The following is a 14,997-nucleotide window of genomic DNA, read 5'->3' as shown; positions in this document are numbered from 1 at the left end:
TCATTACAATTGAGTCCCTTAAATTTGAATATGCATGGAGCAATAGGAAAAAAAATCTTAAATCAGTGGAGACCCACCATGCACCTACTGAATGAAGTAGACACTTCAAATTTAGAAAATTGCGAACACAACCGCAAGTAAGTATACTGTTAAGGGAAAAATATAAAACAATAAAATAATGAAAAAAATGAACGATCACCCTGGTAAAAATAACTTATTAAATCCGATTCGAAAGATAATAGGGTTTAATTGGATTTCTTAATCGGAAATTATCGAATTAAAACCTATTTAATCGATTAAAATCTATTTAATCTGATTATAAGTTTTAGTCGGTCTTAATCGGATTTAAACAGTTGTGTTTTTAAATAAAATGTTATATTTGTTGAAAAATAAAACTGATTGAATCCGATTAAAACCGACTAAAAGTTATAATCGGATTAAATAGATTTTAATCGATTAAATTGGTTTTAATTGAATAATTTCCGATTAAGAAATCCAATTACAACCTATTACCTTTTGAATCGGATTTAATAAGTTATTTTTACCAGGGCAGCTACAGATGCACTCTATATGTTACGTATAGTGCATGAACTAGAGACCACACTGCTTCGAACTGAAATAATACATGATATATATTTACTATTAATATAGTAATCAATAGAAACATTTTTTATTAAAAAAATTCTTGTATAAAAACTCTTTATTTTATTTTCTCAGATTAATTGAATTGCAGTATATTTTACATTATTAATATCAACACAACATTCAAACAAAATAATCAATAAATTCAAACTTATTTTTTACTATCCGAACATCACACTCTTGAAGATATATAAATCTGGCCGGATCAAAAGGACGTATGGATATATATGATTTTAAAAAAGACAATTGGAATAGTAGTACCAGCAATAATATGCTTTATCACGAATCGCGCATACGGCTAATAAGGAAATTGTCAACTTTTTTTAACTATACGACGTAAGAAACAAAGCTCTCATTTTGCATGTATAATTTACAATGAGAACTTGCATTCTTTTTTCGAAGGACGGGATTTCTTATTCTACTTTACTTATTCTATTATTTAAAAATATGTGTATACAAATATTCAAAAAGACTGAACTAACAAATCGATAAAAATATTAAACAAAACTCTTAGGCTAAAAATATTTTTTACATTTCGTTGCTCTCGATTGCCTTAGTTAATAATCTCTACCCGTTGGAGATGTCATCTTACTGCCAATATCTTGTGATTTGGAAGGCGATTTTGAACCTAAAAAAAATCAGCTTTTAGCCCATCAAAGGTATGATTGTCATTTTCATGCAGAAGTTTAAACCTACAAGTCTTTTGCAGCGTGACTCTTGAATTTTTTACGCATGGATGATCACCCATTAAATGTTCTCTCCATTTATTTTTATTAATGTATGCTTGACAAAGTGGACATCGGTCGCATCCTTCTATGGGCTCTGGAAAAAGTTCCAAAACGTTTGATTATAGTAACAAAAAACAGTACAGACTAACATTTGAATGTTTCACTCTGGCAAATGATACAATTACTATCATATCATTGCGATTATTAATTCTAATGAGCATTGGACAGTGTTATATACATATATGTAGTAAAGATTTTAACTATATTAGTCTGCAGCTAAATCTGTAGCCGAAGCAGCTGTCTGTCATGTATATTTGTGCATGCCAGGATACTTTTTGTGCCAATTTTTCGTTTGCAAAACTTCCTTTCTTTCAAACAATGAGCGGACTTAACCACGTATTCGCAACGTTTTGACAACATTTTTATAACTAATCCGGGTGCCATAATAAAAGTCCGTGGCCGATCTCATCCCCCACTTAACACCCAAGTTTTTCTTATGAATTTCGACCTCCTAAATTCGAATTTTATGGGCGATTTATCCGAAAACGCAAAGGGAAATTGTTATTAACAATTTCTTATAAACTATTACCTAAAATTGTTTATTTTGGGTTTCAAAAAATTAATTTCGCAATATTTAGATAATTTAAAACTGAAATTTATCTCATCAATTTTTTTGCAGGTTGCTTAGTTTTATATAATGAGAATAATTTCAGTTTTAAATCGTCTAAAGATTACGAAATTAATTTTTTGAATCTCAAAATAAACAATTTTTGGTAATAGTTTATAAGAAATCGTTGATAACATTTTTCCTTTGCGTTTCGGGCCAATCACCCATGAAATTCGATGTTAGGAGGTGAAATATTGTTATATATTAGTGTCTGTTTAAATATATTTGAGAGTCTTTCTTATAATTTAATTCGCATTACAAACTTCATTGTTTTAGTTATTGTTCTTATTTAAATTAAAATATAACTTCGAATTTAGAATCGACCAGCACACGCGCCCCTTTTGAACTTCATATAGGATTATATAGGGATTATGCATTAAAGGTTACATTCGTGTGAATTGACACGGCTTTTTTGTTGATTTTGAGTAAAATTGGGTATATCTCGCGAATAAAGACCTACGTCTTAGTGCAATCCCTTTCTCGAAACTTGGTAGCTCCTCTAGTAAGACATATATCTTTACTCACTTGTGCATACGTTATCCCCTGTGTGTTCAGTGAATTTTTTCTCGAGTACAGCCTGTTTGCAAGTGCTACACTTAACGTAATTATTTCTATGATCGCATTCACCTGCAAAAAAAAAGATTACTGTAGAAAATTGATTACTTGCGCGCATTTGCCTGTAACTGAAATTTTGTAATTTTCTTAAACGTACATAATAAATGAGAATTCAAGTATGAAATTTCTACCACTTGTTTACAAGCTTCACATTTGGTCAGCATTGGACAGCTCCCCCAATAATGATCACTTAAATCCTCCTCCGTAAAAACTTGCCCCTTCGATAAGCAGAAAATGCACGTTCTGAAAAAACGATTAGACCTCCCTACATTTAGAACTATGCGTATTTAACAGGTGCAGTGAAACAGTCACTCTTTTACAACAATTACAAAGTTTGTCATTTTTTCAAACACGTACCGCAGTTCGCAAGGAACACTGTATAATCAAATGCGAACACGAACTAATTTACTAATTTTACACTGAACCTGCTAAATTATTTTTAAAATCTTACTTCTCCGATTTCTCTTCTGTACTTGTATCGGATTGCGAAGTAACACTCGCAGAGCTTCGAACGCTGACTGGTGGACTAGCGTGAGGTGGACTCTTGGCTGTATTTGCAACATTCCTGTCGATTGATCTCGTTCGCGTTGGTGTTGTCTTTTTACCAACTTCCACTTTTTTTCCTCGCTGAGAAATAAAACATTCTTGTTTATCAACTTTTTACAGTACGATAGAAAAAAAGTTTAGAGGAGACTGTTTGTTTACTTTTGAAGTAACAGTGTAAAATGATCTGTAGTAGGTAATCGTTGCAAAAATTTATAATCATACATGCTGAATATTTTTCTTGGCTAATAGAAATCTACATTGCAGAAATTTACCTCGAAATCGATGAGATCAAATTCGTGAAATAATTGACGATACAACAAATTTCTCCTGGTTACGTCATCATCAGGCGGCAGCTGTTTACGAACTAGTCTTGGGTTTACCCTGTATATTAGCACTAAAATTCGTTCAGAAACTTTTCTCACTGCTTCTGCAGGGTGATGCAATCCGGAACAACCCAATTCAGATAAGGTCCGACATGTCAGACCACTAAAAAATATTCTTCCATTAATTGCTGTCATCTTCATTTTTTTTATTTTTTATTTTTTAATAGCAATAAATTGTCGCTATTTCTATGCAAATACTGGATCAGATTTCTAATAAAATAGGAAATCAAGCACAAAACTAATAAATTTGCAACTTTTTTTGACACGTCAAAAAATGTTTAAAAAAATATATAGTGTGATATGATTTTTAAAAAATTTATATTTTTAATAATAATCATCTAAAATTGTGTGTAAGCATGGATTATAAAAGAAAACAAAATTGGACGTTTCTAATAAAGTTAAAAAGGAATTAGCTTGGTGCTTACTTTTCCATTTCCTTACAAGGAACAACATATAGTTGTAAAAACGGCACACATAGCATATGAGCTGTGTTATTGAAGAAAGCGACAAAATTATGGTGGATTCTTAAGTACTAATAAAAGCATGGACTGAAAAAACAAGTAAATAGTAAAAAATGCACGAAAAATTATTTTAAAAATTTAAACATGCGCTTTAATTACGAACTAGAAAAGTTAATTGTTCATATAGTAAAAATTTTATTCGCGCGTATGATAGACTTTGATAACCATCAGACAAATGGAATATTGCCATGTCACGAGAATCCATTGTTCCATAGAATGTTAATTAAAATAAATTTTGCGTTCTTATAATAACCTCTGTTTGTCCATTGAGATCCCGTGATTGAGAATCAGTTGTTCGACCATTTCAAGCCTGCTGAGCGCTAGCCTTTGATGCGTGCTACTGCTAACTGGTCTCGTAAGATGAACTGGTATAATGTGGAGGTCTCTAACGCATTTGCAATCAGCCATACTGAGGATAGTGTGCACGGCCAAGTTGTGCATTCTAGGTGTCGTATCACCTGACTTCGTCAAAAGTTCAGGAAGTATCTTTTCTACGCTCCTCGCAAGCTCCGTCAAAGATACTCTGAAATCCGAAGTTTTTACAATTTTTGAATATTGTAAAATATCAACATCGAGCACGTTTAATATAAAGTTATTTTTAGATTGCATCAGATAAGAATTCTATTACATTGAACTATTTATATAAGTACATTTGATGAAATGATGAATCTAGTATAAATGAAATTGAGGTTTATAATTTACGCCTATGGGACTCGTTTTAGATCTAGAAAAACATTAAACTGTATGCACACTTTTTAAATCTATTTTACGAATATTCTGGACCGGGCCAAAAAAAAGTACGAATCAAGATTTAATACATCTACTACTGGCGTACCTTTCACTAGAAAACTCTGAGAAAAATATTCTTATGAGCTCTGCCGCTAAACTATAAACACTAAAGACTTTATCTCTAAGGGCTCTATGTAGCAATAAAATGGCTGCTCTAGCCGTTTTGTTTGCCGAATGTTTTGATACGTCTGGATCGAACGATCGGAGTTCTTCTTTTAATTTGATCAGTCCCTCTTCTTTATCCGTGAACTGCTTTGAATAAAACTTTTCCACCTGAATCACGAAATGTTGCGTTAAAAAACATTTATGTATAAATTAACTAATGCGTAAGAGTAAATATGTATAATATAAATTACCAGTTCCATTCCAAAAACTGCTATCGGCAAGGCAGCTTGCTTCTTTTCTCTGTCGTTTAATTTTGATGGGAGCTTAACTTCGGCATTATCCGTATGGCATTCTCTGGTAAACTCGTTCGTGTGAGAGCTTGAAAAATGTGTTGACAAAAGTACATAGATAAATACCAAGCAAAAGGCAAATGTACATATTTATATAAGTCTAAATTAGAATAAAGTTTTTGGACGGACAAAAGTCATAAGTCTAAATTGTTATATATCAACTGACTGTCTCAAAGCAGGAATCGTTCTTTCCTCGTAAGCTTCATAGCTTGTTCTGAGAGTTGGCCCCGCAGATTTTATTTTTCTTCTGAGAGATCCTTTGTATATGTTTTGACGGTCCGAAAGTCCGTTCGGAGGGCTGTCGGTTATTTCTATAAAAATAAACGGGGTTTCTTTCAATGAAATATATCTATATACATGTGTGTGTGTGTCTACATATATATATATATATATATATATATATATATATATATATATATATATATATATATATATATATATATATATATATATATATATAATCTCGAGAATATCGATGAAATAAATACCAGGACTGTTGGGCTTTTGATGCAGAGGCGAAATTGGCTGTTGATTCGCAGGTCCGGTTGGGGACAAGGCACCTTCGCGGCTCGATGGAACTGACAATCTTTTATGGCAGTCCACCTCTTCTCGAATTCTCACGGATACAGAAGCTACAGCATCTGCATAGGCATCTTCCTTTTCTTCAAAAGCTAGCATATTATTCTTCTCGAGCGGCTGCAAAAAAAATGATTTTCCATACGTTTCACTCGAGATTCAATGACGAGAACGCATCTAGAATATAATTGCAGACTACAGTAATTAATCGTGCATACCCCGTCCACTTCGAGCAGATCCTCGATTTCCAAACTGTCATAAACTTGCTGCCGAAATTCATCGGCTTGAATCTTTTTCGTCTTCGCCTTGTCGTAATCCTCGAGAGCTATCGCGTATTTTTTCTCCAATTCCAGTTTTCCCAAACGCTCTCCCGCCTTCCTCAAGCTTTCCATGGCTATTTTCAACTTCGACGCGTATTCGAAACGTTCATCTGTATGGCGGTAGAAAATAATGTTTTAAGCCTGAAACTAGACTGGAGCGACGAGAGTATATCGGTAACATTGATAAGAAGCAATAAAACTCGCCTTCGACAGCAGCCAGCTTTTTCAATTCCATTTGCCTGATGATTTTGGCGACTTCCCTATCGACGTACATGTCGAAGGACAGATCGTCGTACGGCGAAAGATAATGCGGATTGTACGAAGCTTCGCCTTGGCCACTCGCCTGTTGACCGCATGCTTCTCCGAGAATGTTCACGGCAATGAGGCCAACCTGCAACGCGAGCTCTCTTATTGATTGCGCATCCAGCCGCATGCTTGGTATATAACACGCGATCAATCATTATACTATGCGGATATGAAAAAAAAAAAAAATCAAAAGACTCACCTGGTCATAGACATTGTGAGCGTTGCAGTGCGGCTTGAAGAGCCTTAGCTTAATCGAATGTGCGTCAGTTTCTGGAAGAGCGACGCTCTTCAGTTCTCTGCTCTTGTACAGAGTTGAGCCATTATCCGATAATGTGATGTAACCTAGATAAGTAAAGTCGGACAAACACATTGGGTGCTCCTTACTCGACGTCCAGATTTCTAATTTTTCAGCTGCATTCGAAAATTTCAAAATTCATCGAATATGTATATGATTAATTGTTCATTCGTTAACTGATCTTTCGAATTGTAAAAATTAATAGTAATGAGAAGCGAGTTTTGGATCTATGAGACACGCGCACTATGAACTAATTCACACCAATTAACATATACGCATGCACCTATAATATATAGTACGATACGCGCGAATTCTAGGATGAATCTGGAATTTAAGCGCAAGGCGCAAGAGCTTTATAGTGCGAGCATTTGAAAATGAATGAATCGCCTTACGAATGAGATATTGGTGGGCCAACACTTGGATCCTGGTGAGCTTAGCAGGCTTGTTGAGGCGAAGTATGATTTCCTGAGGATACGTGCACCTCCTCGCACTTTGCCATCCGCGGACGGTCGGGCCGTGGATGTTCAACTCGAGCGACGAGTGCCTTTCGTCCTCACCTACGAACAGCCCGCGAACAAGATCAAGCTTAGAATGATGCTCGTGAATCGGCGTCATGCGAAAGCGGCTTACTGGTCGCGGACAGGACGCTGAATCCGATTTGCCTGGGCATGTTGCAGGATCAGCGCGCTATGCGCGGCGTGGGCTGTGAGCAGCGGGAGGCGCGGTGTGCACGGATGCCACGTAGGAAAGCGTGCAAGCGAAGGTAAAAGGCACGGCCATCTGAAAGCTCGTTTCGGGAAGACGGGAGTCCGAGAGGGTCGAGAGGAAGCCTGCGCGGACCCCTCGCACCGCGCGTCCTGGCGCTGCAGAGCTCGCGAGCAAACTGATGAGGCGACACTGACGCGCGAGTGTGCTCTGTGCGTGCGTGATAGTGCGCCGCCACTCGCTCGCCCGCGCCTGATCCGCAGGCGCCGTCGAAAATCCCACTGCGATGGGGAAAGCTTTCCGAACACATATAAGTATATGCGAATGAGCTCGCTGTCAGAACGTAGCTGGCCAAGAGAGAGAAAAAGCAGGCTCGCGCGCGTACGCTCATATCAGGACGTCGATAATTTTTGGGATCGCCGCGTAGCATAGTTGCGTGTTGTATCGAGTTATACCGCGCTCTTCGGGCAGAGAAGGCTATCCTGCAAATGTGCAGCGTTCGCGCGAGTAACGTTGCGAATATGCTTTACTTAATTCGTCGGAATGACGATGGAACGCTCGAGACAGGCGTCAATCTCTCCCATTTTCGCGAACGCGGCGCTCGGATCAATAATAGCGGAGGCTGTGCGTGACGTCAGAGGGTGCGGCGCGAGGATTGGCCTATACGCGTGCCAGCGCGCGAGCTGATACGCGATGCGCACACATATGTACATAGAACAGTATCTGTACGCGCATGTATATACACGCTGGAACGGCCGCAACCACGTGCGCGCGTGCACGTGTTCGAGTTCTGCGCCTCTTACCTTGCCATTACCCGCGCGGCCCGAACCGCTGTTATTATACTCGCGTAATAAGCAGCCCTCGCATGCGAGCTTTTATTGCCCGTTGATAATGTGCCTACTGCGTGATTTTCAACCCTTTTGCCCCTGTGCATGCGGAGGCGCCAGAAATTGCGTTACCTGCGGCCGTGCTATTCCTCGATGTTATTATTATTATTATTATTGATTTATTTTGCACTAGTCAAAAAAAAAAATATATATATATATATATATACATATCACAATTATATTATGCTTTGTCATCACAAATTTGTCACACGACGTGACGATCAAGTACAAATAAATTTCATTTTCGCTAATCTACAAAGTCAATACAATATACAATACAATTACAAGGTACGATACTAGACGGTTTATCACATTTTTTACAATAGTTATATCACAGCTTACATTTGTCTTACATTTGTCATTCAACGACACCACCATCATCGCATTGATAGATGTGTCGGTGTATTCCCTGTTGAAAATATATACCTGGATATCCAGGTGGATTTTCCATATGGATAATCTATATAGATAGATTAGCCTTTATTTTGCACAAGTCAAAAATACATATGTATCACATATTGTCATTAATTTATCACAGATTCGTATTACGCATTATGTACATTTTTTCTTCTTATTTACTACTCTATCACGTCACTTAAATAAAAACCTTTGGTCATAGATGTTAAAATACATTAATAATATAAATAAATAAATAGAATAAATATTTGGACGGTACAATATCTAACGGAGTCACGAAACAGTCGCAGAATCAGTGTTCTGATCGGCAGTACACTCAATCTCGCGTACGTATATGCGCCTCCGCATCACAGCCTTAAAAGATTTAAGCGACGGGAGATCTCTCACGTCGCGCGGGAGAGAATTCCAGAGGCGCGCGCCCTGGGCTTTAAAGGAATATAGCCCCGCATCGGTACGCGCGCTAGGCACCACTAGTTCTTGCGGATACCTAGCTGAGGTTCTAGACTGGTTCCTATCAAAAAGGGCAGCAAGATACGGCGGCTGTCCCATTACAATTGCTTTATAAAGCATCACCGCCGCAAATAACTCCCTTCTTGCCTTCACTGGAACCCAGCCTATCTTCATCCTATAAGGGGAGATGTGCTCGTCCCTTCTAGCACCACATATGTATCTCACACATGAGTTCTGCAATCGTTGAAGTCGTGTGCTTTGTTGACCTGATACGTCAAGGTAGACAAGAGAGCAGTAATCCAAGTGCGGGGTGGCAAGAGCGCCCGCCAGCTGCTTACGCAGTTCCTCGGTGGTGCAGGATCTAAAGGATCTAACAAGGAAAGGTACCCAACCCGAACTCACCGATTTTGATGATTTTCATATATGTTGTAGAACATAAAAAAATAAGAGACACGTATTTTTTTTTTATCGGCTAATTTTCACTTTTAAGGGGTAAAAACCTCCCCTAAAGTTAACCCCCAAAAAGCGTTTTTTTTGAATATCTCGGCTTAAAATTAATATTTTTCAATGAAACAAATTGGAGGTTATTTCTTACAAAAAGAGCAAGTATTTCATGGTGATTTGAAGAGTAAGAGTAGCATCCCCTATTTTTTAGGGGTTGAAAACATATATTTTTTGGCATAATTTTATAATAAAAATGTTTAAACCGACTAAAAAAAATTGGAAAAAATGTTTAAACATCCTTAATAACAAAATTTAGTTGACGTCTTTCGGTGTTTTCATAAATATTACCCCTAAGGGGGTAAACCACCCCTAACACAAAATAACTGTAAATATGTAATTCAATACATAATATTTCGTAGAAAGTTTGTATATAGAGGTTTTCGAGGTCGCTGATTACAAATCTATCAGATTTTGAAAATTCAAAATGGCGGAACCAATAGGACGGAAATATCGAAAAAAAATTTTATATAATAAAAAAGTTTTAAACGACTAAAAAAATTGGAAAAAATTTGTAAACATCTATAATAAACAAATTAAGTTTTTCGATTTTTTCATAGATACTACCCTTTTTGGGGCAAACCACCCCTAACACAAAATAACTATAAGTATACTTCAATCCATAATATTTTGTAGAAGGTTTGTATATAAGGGTTTTCGAGATCGCTCTTTGCAAATCTGATATCAGATTTTGAAAATTCAAAATGGCGGAACCAATGTGGTGGACGAAAATGTCGAAAAAAAATTTTAACTTTCATAAAAACTTGTTATAAATGTGTTATCTTTGTAGCCTGTACATGTGAACTAAAGAGCCTTAAACCCTAAACCCCTAAAGAACAAATAGGCTAAATGGTTGTGCTTTTTAACCAAACCACCTCAAATTCCTAAATTTGTAAACAAGAAAATTCTGTGTGTGAAGCAGTTTTATAATTTCCGTAGAAATTGTTATCAGAATGTTATTTAAATTCCTTTATTGTAAATTCAACTTATAATGTATTTTTGTTTATAATATTAGAGTATAATAATAATCTACAATCTTTTATCTTTTGCCATAGTGCATTTTTTGTATTAAGCATAAAATATATTATTTTACGATGTTTTTACAATAATGGTAGTCCTCATAAAAGTGTTTAAAGCACAATGCTTTTTTGCACCAACCACATCGTACAATTGCAATGTTTGTGCACCCTTCTATTTCACAATGTGTTGCACAAGACTTTCCAAAACTGAAATCTATAGGATTATCAAATTTATCTGGTTTTTCATTGACGTAACCGCTTTTATACCAGGAATATTTAAACAAATCTATATATCTCGGTGAAGACAGTTGGTTGTGAACCAATGATTGAAGTTTAATTATATTATTTCTCACATGTAAATTCATATCATGATCCATTAACATTACATTATCAGAAAATGTTCGGACAAAGTTTTTCCAAATACGGAATCCATAGACATCAAGTGGTTGTATTTTTCCTGTGGTTCCAGTTGGAATTTTTTTATGTTAATAATTTTATTTTGTGGCATTGTTTCTTCTATAACTTTGTCACAATGACCACTCCAAGAATCAAGTAATAGTATTGAGTGATGGCCTACATAGGGATAAAATATTTTTTCCAACCAGATTTTGAAGTGATCTGCAATTAAACGACTTACTAATTAACTGACCAACGATATTACAATGTAAAAATTGTTATTAGTTCCCTTACTTGTTGTTAATTTTCCAGATTTGGATGCTTCCACGTACACGTTTTCTGGTCTAAATATGTTTTGTTCTACAATAGGGCCAAACTTGCCACTTGGTTCCTTTAAAACAAGAAATAGCGGTGACAACAGTTGTCCAGTAGCTGATATTAGTGGCTGTATAGTATAACTATGCGTTGTTGCTGAAATTGACTGTACCAGACATTGCACTTGCTTTTCTCCTTCTACTGCTAATGTTCTTCCAGAATGCATTTCTAGCTGAAATCCGCTCTGATCTGTATTATACAAATTTTCGAGTCCAATCCTTGGTATACACGATTTAACGTCATCGATAAATGCTTCAGCTTTAGCCGTAAGTTCTGCACTACTTTCTAGTGTTTTTCTTGTTATGAACTTATTTATTTTCCTAGAAACTATTCGGTGTGCTTGCTTAAATTTGAGTAACCAATGTTTAGAAGCTTTGAATCTAATATCATCAAAACCAATTTCTTTTTTAGCTTGTAAGGCCCATCGAATTATATCTTCATCATGGATAATTGAACCACTGTCGAGAGCTGCTTGAAAATTATCCAGGGTATACTGACAAATTTGTGCTACTTTTTCTCTATACGTGCCACCTTTATTAATTGAATGAGCCCAACGACGTAGCTGACTAATAGATGATACTTTTTTGAATCTGTTTTGCACTGTTTTGAGACTTAAATTTTGCTTCGTTTTGCTACTTCTCCAAAATTCTACAGCTCTTTTTTTGTATTCAAAATCTAGTTCTTCATTATCTGCTGTACATTGATTTGTTGGTGCTATATCCGGATCAGGAAAATGATGTTGCACTTCATCTTTAATTATTTCCACATTATGGTCTTTATACTCTTCTTGAAAATCCAAAGAGTCATCAGTAATCATTTCTACATCGTTGAAATCATGTGTTGCATCTATTAAAATTTCTTTTATTTTTTCGGCCAACTCTGTTTCGTGATAATTCGTGACACTATCTGGTATGTTTAACGCTTGAAAGTATGCTAATAATAAGTTTAGAACGTTTAACGGATTAATTTTCATTTTTCAATCTAAAATGAAAACAAGCGGTAAAATTTATACAAGCTGTGTTTTTGCATGTAAGGCACGACTGCTACATTTCTACCAGAATAAAACGAGTGAATGTAAATTGAATCAAATCATTAATTTATGCATTGGAGAAGAATTCTCGTTCCACTTTGTGATGTTCGGAAAACTCTATTTTTGGTTTTATTCAACTTTTATTCACTTTGAAATTGAATAATGTAAATCTATATAAAATCACTAAAGAAAATTTTCTACAACTGTATGATACCACTGACAAACAAAAAGACGTACTATTCGTACTTTCCGGCATCGAACTAGAATACCCACAAAACTCACTCACTGCCTAAAAAATAACACAGGCAGCTGAGGTAAACACTCGATGAAAACAATCTAAAAAAAGAACATACTGATTCGCACATATTGTCAACAACTTTTGTGAGTGAAAGACATTTATCTGTGGAATTATCATTGAATGTACGATAACATTCATTAAACTAATGAATGCATATAAAATTCCCTTTTAATAACGTGTTCTTTAATTGCAAATGAAGTTCGAGTATTAATATTCTTTTATGTATTTTTACCAATAACAAAAATTATCATAGTAATATAATAATAATAATAAGAAGAAGAAGAATAAGCATAATTGCAATAGCAATAATAACAGTAATACTGATAATAGCAATGATAATGAAAAATAATAATAATAATTAGAATAATATTTATTATTAAATTTAGATTTTTTGATAAATTCATTAAATCGTATCAAATAGTATTATTATGGAATTCCAGACTGTAAATATTTTACTATAGATACAATAATCATTACTTCGAGAATTCATCTAAAAAACATTTGGCTTACGAAATAATTGTAACAATGAAAAACTCCCAAGTTTGACAACATTAAATTTTATTACAAAACGCAAAAGAGTTTGATAAACTAATTTTATTAACCTATGTTTTTTCATTTGCAAAAAAGTGTGGACTTTTTGAATTTATAAAATTATATAATTATGCAATTTATGAAATACTTTATAATTTATGAAATTACTTTTGAAATTATGCTAATTTATAAAAGCAGAAAAATAAATAATCTTTGATTGAAACATAAAACGAGACGTTATTTGTTACATACAAAATGATAGAATAAAATATCGGTAATATGTCTATACTCGTGTCTACGGTAAAGCATAGGCCTTCGGCTTGTCTGGAGGTTAGGGGTTTGGAGTCGTTTGGTTAAAATGCACAACCATTTAGCCTATTTGTTCTTTAGGGGTTTAGGGTTTAAGGCTCTTTAGTTCACATGTACAGGCTACAAAGATCACACATTTGTAAACAAGTTTTTTTGAAAGTTAAAATTTTTTTTCGACATTTCCGTCCACCATATTGGATCCGCCATTTTGAATTTTCAAAATCTGATAACAGATTTGTAATCAGCGACCTCGAAAACCTCTATATACAAACCTTCTACAAAATATTATGGATTGAAGTATACTTATAGTTATTTTGTGTTAGGGGTAGTTTACCCCCCTAAGGGGAAGTATCTATGAAAAAACCGAAAAACTTAATTTGTTTATTATAGATGTTTACAAATTTTTTCCAAATTTTTTAGTCGTTTAAAACTTTTTTATTATATAAAATTTTTTTTCGATATTTCCGTCCTATTGGTTCCGCCATTTTGAATTTTCAAAATCTGATAACAGATTTGTAATCAGCGACCTCGAAAACCTCTATATACAAACTTTCTACGAAATATTATGTATTGAATTACATATTTACAGTTATTTTGTGTTAGGGGTGGTTTACCCCCTTAGGGGTAATATTTATGAAAACACCGAAAGACGTCAACTAAATTTTGTTATTAAGGATGTTTAAACATTTTTTCCAATTTTTTTTAGTCGGTTTAAACATTTTTATTATAAAATTATGCCAAAAAATATATGTTTTCAACCCCTAAAAAACAGGGGATGCTACCCTTACTCTTCAAATCACCATGAAATACTTGCTCTTTTTGTAAGAAATAACCTCCAATTTGTTTCATTGAAAAATATTAATTTTAAGCCGAGATATTTAAAAAAAACGCTTTTTGGGGGTTAACTTTAGGGGAGGTTTTTATCTCTTAAAAGTGAAAATTAGCCGATAAAAAAAAATACGTGTCTCTTATTTTTTTATGTTCTACAACATATATGAAAATCATCAAAATCGGTGAGTTTGGGTTGGGTACCTTTCCTTGTAAGTACTCGGATATCTGGTCGTGAACAATCTTCTCTAGAACCTTGGCAAGAAAACATAACAGAACGATCAGACGAAAGTCTGAAGCGGCTGATGGTATTGCCGTTTTCTTGAGGGGCACTAGACAGGCCTTTTTCCAGGCTCCAGGGAAGATGCCACTAGACAGAGAGGAGTTAAAAATAGATGCAAGGTGGTG

At 35.0% G+C, this 14,997-nt stretch overlaps 1 protein-coding gene across 3 annotated transcripts; it reads right to left on the bottom strand.

Moving 5' to 3' along the window:
* Positions 1 to 682: 682 nt before the first annotated feature.
* Positions 683 to 7,770, bottom strand: LOC100116152 (centrosomal protein of 104 kDa). Of its 3 annotated transcripts, none has more exons than XM_001600648.5 (16): positions 7,474 to 7,756; positions 7,236 to 7,400; positions 6,748 to 6,959; positions 6,447 to 6,633; positions 6,141 to 6,352; positions 5,835 to 6,042; positions 5,513 to 5,657; positions 5,248 to 5,374; positions 4,938 to 5,164; positions 4,356 to 4,625; positions 3,471 to 3,684; positions 3,104 to 3,279; positions 2,750 to 2,895; positions 2,563 to 2,664; positions 1,339 to 1,464; positions 683 to 1,270 (listed from the first exon to the last, which is right to left on the bottom strand). In XM_001600648.5, exons 1-16 carry the CDS (start codon positions 7,511 to 7,513, stop codon positions 1,200 to 1,202), a joined length of 2,628 nt encoding a protein of 875 aa, XP_001600698.1. In that variant the 5' UTR covers positions 7,514 to 7,756; the 3' UTR covers positions 683 to 1,199. The 3 variants fall into 3 exon arrangements, 2 of the variants coding, with proteins under 2 accessions (XP_001600698.1, XP_016844299.1); XR_004227012.2 differs by having other exon boundaries at positions 689 to 1,270; positions 2,750 to 2,870; positions 7,474 to 7,770; XM_016988810.3 differs by having other exon boundaries at positions 689 to 1,270; positions 6,748 to 6,890.
* Positions 7,771 to 14,997: the final 7,227 nt, after the last annotated feature.

Source organism: Nasonia vitripennis, assembly GCF_009193385.2.
Source record: "Nasonia vitripennis strain AsymCx chromosome 3 unlocalized genomic scaffold, Nvit_psr_1.1 chr3_random0005, whole genome shotgun sequence".
NCBI lineage: Eukaryota > Metazoa > Arthropoda > Insecta > Hymenoptera > Pteromalidae > Nasonia > Nasonia vitripennis.
Note: the sequence above shows the minus strand (reverse complement) of the source record. Positions and strands in the feature narration are given on the sequence as shown.